The 10,154-nt window shown below is 49.0% G+C and overlaps 1 protein-coding gene across 1 annotated transcript in view; it reads left to right on the top strand.

Moving 5' to 3' along the window:
* Positions 1-5,673, top strand: part of LOC138372339 (tripartite motif-containing protein 59-like) — a 21,935-nt gene extending 16,262 nt beyond the window's left edge. Inside the window, exon 3 of the mRNA XM_069337620.1 lies at positions 4,960-5,673. Within this exon, the coding sequence (XP_069193721.1) occupies positions 4,960-5,673 (714 nt within the window). The remainder of the gene's footprint in view (positions 1-4,959) is intronic.
* The last annotated feature ends 4,481 nt before the right edge of the window (positions 5,674-10,154 follow it).

Raw genomic sequence — 10,154 nt, 5'->3', positions numbered from 1 at the left:
AAGCGGATTAAGGCGTCCCTGTACATACCAGTTGTGGGAGTATGGGTTCGAGTCACTTCTGGGGTGTGAGTTTTCAGTTGTATATAGTCCTGGGGACCATTCAGGCTTGTTTGCATTTGTGTTCCTCACGTGTGCCCCAAAGAATGAGGTGATTTGATAAAATGCTATGCCCAAGATTACCATCCGAGTGCCGGCGGGGAAGTGGTTCATATAGCCTCGGCTATCACTTCCTTTTGTCCGGTCGTGATGGTCAAGCGGATTAAGGCGTCCCTGTACATACCAGTTGTGGGAGTATGGGTTCGAGTCACTTCTGGGGTGTGAGTTTTCAGTTGTATATAGTCCTGGGGACCATTCAGGCTTGTTTGCATTTGTGTTCCTCACGTGTGCCCCAAAGAATGAGGTGATTTGATAAAATGCTATGCCCAAGATTACCATCCGAGTGCCGGCGGGGAAGTGGTTCATATAGCCTCGGCTATCACTTCCTTTTGTCCGGTCGTGATGGTCAAGCGGATTAAGGCGTCCCTGTACATACCAGTTGTGGGAGTATGGGTTCGAGTCACTTCTGGGGTGTGAGTTTTCAGTTGTATATAGTCCTGGGGACCATTCAGGCTTGTTTGCATTTGTGTTCCTCACGTGTGCCCCAAAGAATGAGGTGATTTGATAAAATGCTATGCCCAAGATTACCATCCGAGTGCCGGCGGGGAAGTGGTTCATATAGCCTCGGCTATCACTTCCTTTTGTCCGGTCGTGATGGTCAAGCGGATTAAGGCGTCCCTGTACATACCAGTTGTGGGAGTATGGGTTCGAGTCACTTCTGGGGTGTGAGTTTTCAGTTGTATATAGTCCTGGGGACCATTCAGGCTTGTTTGCATTTGTGTTCCTCACGTGTGCCCCAAAGAATGAGGTGATTTGATAAAATGCTATGCCCAAGATTACCATCCGAGTGCCGGCGGGGAAGTGGTTCATATAGCCTCGGCTATCACTTCCTTTTGTCCGGTCGTGATGGTCAAGCGGATTAAGGCGTCCCTGTACATACCAGTTGTGGGAGTATGGGTTCGAGTCACTTCTGGGGTGTGAGTTTTCAGTTGTATATAGTCCTGGGGACCATTCAGGCTTGTTTGCATTTGTGTTCCTCACGTGTGCCCCAAAGAATGAGGTGATTTGATAAAATGCTATGCCCAAGATTACCATCCGAGTGCCGGCGGGGAAGTGGTTCATATAGCCTCGGCTATCACTTCCTTTTGTCCGGTCGTGATGGTCAAGCGGATTAAGGCGTCCCTGTACATACCAGTTGTGGGAGTATGGGTTCGAGTCACTTCTGGGGTGTGAGTTTTCAGTTGTATATAGTCCTGGGGACCATTCAGGCTTGTTTGCATTTGTGTTCCTCACGTGTGCCCCAAAGAATGAGGTGATTTGATAAAATGCTATGCCCAAGATTACCATCCGAGTGCCGGCGGGGAAGTGGTTCATATAGCCTCGGCTATCACTTCCTTTTGTCCGGTCGTGATGGTCAAGCGGATTAAGGCGTCCCTGTACATACCAGTTGTGGGAGTATGGGTTCGAGTCACTTCTGGGGTGTGAGTTTTCAGTTATATATATATATATATATATATATATATATATATATATATGAGGCACAACTCTCCTAAACACGAGAGTGAAGTATAGAACTTTAGAACACTTTCCCACCAGGAGACTCGAACCCTAGCCAGCACAGAAGCCTTCCAGCAACTGGCATAACAGGTACGCCTTAACCCGCTCCACCACCCGCTCAGACCCTTAAAAGAGATGGTAATTTCGGAGTATTTAAATACACCAAAGATCACCACCTCCCAAGAGCACTAGAGCAAGTGAGGGGTCATTTAGACGTTAATTTCATCAAGTCCCTGTTAATATGGGAAGACACAGTGTCTATGCTTAAGATCTTGTCTATCTTGGGAGGTGGTGATCTTTGGTGTATTTAAATACTCCGAAATTACCATCTCTTTTAAGGGTCTGAGCGGGTGGTGGAGCGGGTTAAGGCGTACCTGTTATGCCAGTTGCTGGAAGGCTTCTGTGCTGGCTAGGGTTCGAGTCTCCTGGTGGGAAAGTGTTCTAAAGTTCTATACTTCACTCTCGTGTTTAGGAGAGTTGTGCCTTAAGCATAGACACTGTGTCTTCCCATATTAACAGGGACTTGATGAAATTAACGTCTAAATGACCCCTCACTTGCTCTAGTGCTCTTGGGAGGTGGTGATCTTTGGTGTATTTAAATACTCCGAAATTACCATCTCTTTTAAGGGTCTGAGCGGGTGGTGGAGCGGGTTAAGGCGTACCTGTTATGCCAGTTGCTGGAAGGCTTCTGTGCTGGCTAGGGTTCGAGTCTCCTGGTGGGAAAGTGTTCTAAAGTTCTATACTTCACTCTCGTGTTTAGGAGAGTTGTGCCTTAAGCATAGACACTGTGTCTTCCCATATTAACAGGGACTTGATGAAATTAACGTCTAAATGACCCCTCACTTGCTCTAGTGCTCTTGGGAGGTGGTGATCTTTGGTGTATTTAAATACTCCGAAATTACCATCTCTTTTAAGGGTCTGAGCGGGTGGTGGAGCGGGTTAAGGCGTACCTGTTATGACAGTTGCTGGAAGGCTTCTGTGCTGGCTAGGGTTCGAGTCTCCTGGTGGGAAAGTGTTCTAAAGTTATATATATATATATATATATATATATATATATATATATATATATATATATATATATATATATATATATATATATATATATATATATATATATATATATATATATATATATGCGAACAAGCCTGAATGGTCCCCAGGACATATGCAACTGAAAACTCACACCCCAGAAGTGACTCGAACCCATACTCCCAGAAGCAACGCATCTGGTATGTACAAGACGCCTTAATCCACTTGACCATCACGACCGGACAAAATGAGGTGATAGCCGAGGCTATTTGAACCACCCCACCGCCGGCACTCGGATAGTTATCTTGGGCATAGCATTTTACCAAATCACCTCATTCTTTGGGGCAACACGTGAGGAACACAAATGCGAACAAGCCTGAATGGTCCCCAGGACATATGCAACTGAAAACTCACACCCCAGAAGTGACTCGAACCCATACTCCCAGAAGCAACGCATCTGGTATGTACAAGACGCCTTAATCCACTTGACCATCACGACCGGACAAAATGAGGTGATAGCCGAGGCTATTTGAACCACCCCACCGCCGGCACTCGGATAGTTATCTTGGGCATAGCATTTTACCAAATCACCTCATTCTTTGGGGCAACACGTGAGGAACACAAATGCGAACAAGCCTGAATGGTCCCCAGGACATATGCAACTGAAAACTCACACCCCAGAAGTGACTCGAACCCATACTCCCAGAAGCAACGCATCTGAGGTGATTTGGTAAAATGCTATGCCCAAGATAACTATCCGAGTGCCGGCGGTGGGGTGGTTCAAATAGCCTCGGCTATCACCTCATTTTGTCCGGTCGTGATGGTCAAGTGGATTAAGGCGTCTTGTACATACCAGATGCGTTGCTTCTGGGAGTATGGGTTCGAGTCACTTCTGGGGTGTGAGTTTTCAGTTGCATATGTCCTGGGGACCATTCAGGCTTGTTCGCATTTGTGTTCCTCACGTGTTGCCCCAAAGAATGAGGTGATTTGGTAAAATGCTATGCCCAAGATAACTATCCGAGTGCCGGCGGTGGGGTGGTTCAAATAGCCTCGGCTATCACCTCATTTTGTCCGGTCGTGATGGTCAAGTGGATTAAGGCGTCTTGTACATACCAGATGCGTTGCTTCTGGGAGTATGGGTTCGAGTCACTTCTGGGGTGTGAGTTTTCAGTTATATATATATATATGTCGTACCTAGTAGCCAGAACGCACTTCTCAGCCTACTATGCAAGGCCCAATTTGCCTAATAAGCCAAGTTTTCCTGAATTAATATATTTTCTCTAATTTTTTTCTTATGAAATGATAAAGCTACCTATTTCATTATGTATGAGGTCAATTTTGTTTTATTGGAGTTAAAATTAACGTAGATATATGACGGAACCTAACCAACCCTACCTAACCTAACCTTAGGTTACGTTAGGTAGCCGAAAAAGTTAGGTTAGGTTAGGTTAGGTAGGTTAGGTAGTCGAAAAACAATTAATTCATGAAAACTTGGCTTATTAGGCAAATCGGGCCTTGCATAGTAGGCTGAGAAGTGAGTTCTGGCTACTAGGTACGACATATATATATATATATATATATATATATATATATATATATATATATATATATATATATATATATATATATATATATATATATATATATATATATATATATATATATATACTGTACTTAGTTTATAAATCAAATAGATAAGATTTGGTGGTCTTATCACCACCAAATCAACTAAGCCCAGATTTGTGTGAGACCAATAGTCAATTTATCCATCATGGTTATGTTTGGTGAAGAGTATCACTCAATCTCAACAGTCCTGTAACATAATTATGTGTTCCCATAGTAAGTGTAAAATAATCCAGAGTTGTTCAATAAAACCCATGTGTTAAGATGTAACCCACAGTGTACTTATTGTCCAACTTAGACTAAGAATACTTGATCCTTTCCCCATTACCACATACGATACATACATTTCCTTCCATTATTCATAATAAAGTAAGGACGGGTTTTGTTAGTCTGTACTCTCAGGTATGGCTTACAAACAGCCCTGCTGCTGCAATATGTTACCAAAATATATTATCCCATACTCCGGGATATGTTTATAAAAAATATTGGCCTTGCTGTGAATGTGTTAATCTGTCAGTAATATTAACCCTGCTTTGAAATAGCTAATGCAATGAATGTATAAAAATATTATGTAATTTGTATTAGTAAATAAAGTACTGTAATATTAGTTTTAGTTGTAAATACATCTAGCAAACTAAATATTCTTTTCCACAGGATAACAAGCCAGAGGAATGTTCAGTGTGTTTTAACGATTATGACGAAAATCGGCTACGACCTCGCACACTGCCATGTGGCCACACATTCTGCTCCCAGTGTATTGACAATGCTATCAAGAATGGTCAGCTGACCTGCCCCAGCTGCCGTGCCGAGCACGCTGCCACAGCCTCTACTCAGTTCCCAATTAGCTATGCTGTGGAGGCTTTTGTTAGGAAACTAAAAAATACCCAGCTAACAACTGAGGAAGTAGTGCCAGCAAAACCTTATGAAGGTCCCACCAGAGGCATCAGTAAGACATTACGTTCCATGGTGCAGGAGCAGATGAGCAGCATCAGCCGCCTCATTATTAGCTGTGAAGAAGTACTGTCCCAGCTGGGGGAGTACCGGGGACAGCTGGGGGACTGGAAGACTCACCACCTCCAGCTCCAGGACAGACTCTATGCTCTGGTAGAGCAGAACAAGTCAGCAATGAAGCTCTTGGAACTGGAGGATACCAGTGTGGTGGATATGACAACACAAGGAGAGGAAGGGAAGACTCAGCTGCAGGCCATGTTGGGGAACCTCGACACAGTCAACACAGCACAGGAAGTATTCATGACTGTTAATGAAGTTGACCAATGTAACATGGAGGTAGAAGATTGGCTCCGGAAGTGCCAGGAACTCTTCCCAAATGTCAAGACTGTCCACACCTCAGTGAAGGTACGCTGCTGAAGTTCACATTGTTCTCACCCAACTGAGTGTAGTATTGCCTCTATATAAACACTTTTGACATGGAGACACATCAAGATGAGAGTTGACTTTATATATAGGAAACTTTATGCTCTAACACCTGAAACATTTTTATTAATAAAGTCAGCTGTCATCTTGGTGTTTCTCTACACTGTGGTCAGTGTAGAGAAACAAAAATACTTATGTTGTCACATTACTTACTCATTCTGATGCTTCATTATAGTCCAGTTACTTTACTCAGAGCCTGACACTTCATTATAGTCCAGTTACTTTACTCAGAGCCTGATGTTTCATTATAGTCCAGTTACTTTACTCAGAGCCTGATGCTTCATTATAGTCCAGTCACTTTACTCAGAGCCCGATGGTTCATTATTGTCCAGTTACTTTACTCAGAGCCTGATGCTTCATTATAGTCCAGTTACTCTACTCAGAGCCCGATGCTTCATTATAGTCCAGTTACTTTACTCAGAGCCTGATGCTTCATTATAGTCCAGTTACTTTACTCAGAGCCTGATGCTTCATTATAGTCCAGTTACTTTACTCAGAGCCTGATGCTTCATTATAGTTCAGTTATTTTACTCAGAGCCTGATGCTTCATTATAGTCCAGTTACTTTACTCAGTGCCTGATGCTTCATTATAGTCCTGTTACTTTACTCAGAGTCTGATGCTTCATTATAGTCCAGGTACTTTACTCAGAGCCAGATGCTTCATTATAGTCCAGGTTCCACCATTAATGTTTGTGTTGGTAATGACAGGTGCAGGAGACCATCAGGGAGGCCCTGGAGATGATGGCCACAGAGACAGGTGCCACAGCTGACCCCGTACACCTGGGAGACTCAGCCTCCACCATTAATGTTTGTGTTGGTAATGACAGGTGCAGGAGACCATCTGGCAGGCCCTGGAGATGATGGCCACAGAGACAGGTGCCACAGCTGACCCCGTACACCTGGGAGACTCAGCCTCCACCATTAATGTTTGTGTTGGTAATGACAGGTGCAGGAGACCATCAGGGAGGCCCTGGAGATGATGGCCACAGAGACAGGTGCCGCAGCTGACCCCGTACACCTGGGAGACTCAGCCTCCACCATTAATGTTTGTGTTGGTAATGACAGGTGCAGGAGACCATCTGGCAGGCCCTGGAGATGATGGCCACAGAGACAGGTGCCACAGCTGACCCTGTACACCTGGGAGACTCAGCCTCCAGCATCAGGAATAAAGTTCAGGAAATCACTGGACAGATCCCCCAGAAGCAATTAACAGTAAGTTTTTTATTTTCTCTCATAGGTCATATCACAAGATATTGAGTTGCGTTTTGAGGAGAGGAAGCCTGTTCTTAGGTTTATCGAGGTTCCCCAAGGTCAGCTATTGACTTTCCTTAACATACAATTTACAATAGTTTCCTACCTCTGGGATAAATATTTACTGGTAGGTGAACAGGAGGAACAGGTGAAAGGAAACATCTGAACCATTTCTGTCCTGCAGGGTGATTGAACCTGTGATCCTCTATTGAACCCAGGATCCTGGCCCCCTCTCACAGAGGCACAGAGAGCAGGTGACACTCCACCAAGTGGAGTGGTGGAGCGTCACCACTCTCCATCTTACCGGGAAAGCATCCAGGAAGACAGTGAACCAAAATAGACCACTGCTGGGTTCCAAGAGACTGAAGCCTTGAAACTGCCAACAAACTCCCAAACAATGCCAGAGCTAATCACTTGCCAGTAGAAGGGGGGCTGGGGTGAAGCTACAGGTCCAGTACCAACCCTTAGCCAGTTGGGGGGGGGGCTGGAGCTACAGGTTCACCACCAACCCCCTGCTAGTAGAGGGGGGCTGGAGCTACAGGTCCAGCACCAACCCCCTGCCAGTAGAAGGGGGGGGGGGGCTGGAGCTACAGGCCTAGCACCAACCTCCTGCCAGTAGAGGGGAGGCTGGAGCTACAGGTTCAGCACCAACCTCCTGCCAGTAGAGGGGGGGCTAGAGCTACAGGTCCAACACTAACCATCTGCCAGTAGAGGGGGGGGGGCTGGGACTACAGGTTTAGCACCAACCTCCTGCCAGTAGAGGGAGGGGGGGGGGCACGAGCTACAGGTCCAGCACCTACCCCCTGCCAGTAGAGGGGGGGCTGGGGCTATAGGTTAAGCACCAACCCCATGCCAGTAGAGGGGGGCTGGAGCTACAGGTCCAGCACCAACCCCCGGCCAGTAGAGGGGGGGGGGGGCTCTAGCTACAGGTCCAGCACTAACCCTCTGTCAGCAGAGGGGGGCTAGTGCTACAGATCCTACATCGACAACCTGCCAGTAGAGAGGGAAGCTACAGGTCCAGCACCAACCCCCTTGCCAGTACAAGGGGGCTTGAGCTACAGGTCCAGCACTAAACCTCTGCCAGTAGAGGGGGCTGGAGCTACAGGTTCAACACCAACCCTCCTGCCAGTAGAGGGAGACTGGAGCTACAGGTCCAACACCAACACTCTGCCAATCGAGGGGGCGGGGCTGGAGCTACAGGTTCAGCACTAACCCTCTGCCTATAGAGGGGGGGCTGGAGCTACAGGTTCAGCATCAACCCCCTGCCAGTAGAGGGTGGGGGGCTGGAGCTACAGGTCCAGCACCAACCCACTGCCAGTAGAGGGGGGGCTGGAGCTACAGGTCCAGCACCAACTCTGTGCCAGTAGAGGGGGGCTGGAGCTACAGGTTCAGCACCAACCCCCTGCCAGTAGAGGGGGCTGGAGCTACAGGTTCAGTACCAACCCGCTGCCAGTAGAGGGGGCTAGAGCTACAGGTTCAGCACCAACCCTCTGCCAATAGAGGGGGCTGGAGATACAGGTCCAGCACCAACCCACTGCCAGTAGAGAGGGGCAGGAGCTACAGGTCCATCACCAACCCCCTGCCAGTAGAGGGGGGCTGGAGTTTCAGGTCCAGCACCAACCCCCTGCCAGCGAAGGGGCGGGTTGGAGCTACAGGTCCAGCACCAACCCCCTGCCAGTAGAGGGGGGCTGGAGCTACAGTTCCAGCACTAATTCCCTGCCAGTAGAGGAGTGGGCTGGAGCTACAGGTTTAGCACCAACCCCCTTGCCAGTAGAGGGGGGGGCTGGAGATATAGGTCCAACACCAACCCCCTGCCAATAGAGGGGGGCTGGAGCAACAGGTCCAGCACCAACCCCCTGTCAGTAGACGGGGGCTGGAGCTACAGGTCCAGCACCAACCCCCTGCCAGTAGAGGGGGTTGGAGCTACAGGTCCAGCACCAACCCCCTCTCAGTAGAGGGGAGGGTTGGAGCTACAGGTTCAGCACCAACCCCTTGCCAGTAGAAGGGGGCAGGAGCTACAGGTCCAGCACCAACCCCCTGCCAGTAGAGGGGGGCTGGAGCTACAGGTCCAGCACCAACCCCCTGCTAGTAAAGGAATGCTGGAGCTAAAGGTCCAACACCAACCCCCTGCCAGTAGAGGCAGGGAGTTGGAGATACAGGTCCAGTACCAACACCCTGCCAGTAGAGGTGGGCTGGAGCTACAGGTCCAGAACCAACCCCCTGCCAGTAGAGGTGGTTTCTGGACTTACAGGTTCAGCACCATCCCCCTGCCAGTAGACATGGGCTGGAGGTACAGGTCCAGCACCAATTCCCTGCCAGTAGAGGGGGGACTGGAGCTACAGGTCCAGCACTAACCATCTGCCAATAGAGGGGTGGGGGCTGGAGCTATGGGTCCAGCCACAACCCCCTGCCAGTAGAGAGGGGGGGGGGTGGAGCTACAGGTCCAGCCACAACCCCCTTCCAGTAGGGGGAGGGAGTTGGAGCTACAGGTCCAGCACCAACCCACTGCCAGTTGAGGGGGGCTGGAGCTAACAAGTCCAGTACCAACACCCTGCCAGTAGAGAGGGGGGGTGGGTGGGTAGAGCTACAGGTCCAGCACCAACCCCCTGCCAGTTGAGGTGGGCTGGAGCTACACGTCCAGCACCAACCCCCTGCCAGTAGAAGGGGACTGGAGCTACAGGTCCAATACCAACCCCCTGCCAGTAGAGGGGGCTGGAGCTACAGGTTCAACACCAACCCTCCTGCCAGTAGAGGGAGACTGGAGCTACAGGTCCAACACCAACACTCTGCCAATCGAGGGGGCGGGGCTGGAGCTACAGGTTCAGCATCAACCCCCTGCCAGTAGAGGGTGGGGGGATGGAGTTACAGGTCCAACACCAACCCACTGCCAGTAGAGGGGGGGCTGGAGCTACTGGTCCAGCACCAACTCTGTGCCAGTAGAGGGGGGCTGGAGCTACAGGTCCAACACCAACACTCTGCCAATAGAGGGGTGGGGGCTGGAGCTACAGGTCCAGCACTAACCCTCTGTCAGCAGAGGGGGGGCTGGTGCTACCGATCCTACATCGACAACCTGCCAGAGGGAAGCTACAGGTCCAGCACCAACCCTCTTGCCAGTACAAGGGGGCTGGAGCTACAGGTCCATCACCAACCCCCTGCCAGCAGAG

Source organism: Procambarus clarkii, chromosome 38 (assembly GCF_040958095.1).
Source record: "Procambarus clarkii isolate CNS0578487 chromosome 38, FALCON_Pclarkii_2.0, whole genome shotgun sequence".
Classification (NCBI taxonomy): Eukaryota; Metazoa; Arthropoda; class Malacostraca; order Decapoda; family Cambaridae; genus Procambarus; species Procambarus clarkii.
The sequence above is the reverse complement of the archived record's forward strand: the minus strand, read 5'-3'. Positions and strand labels throughout refer to the sequence as shown.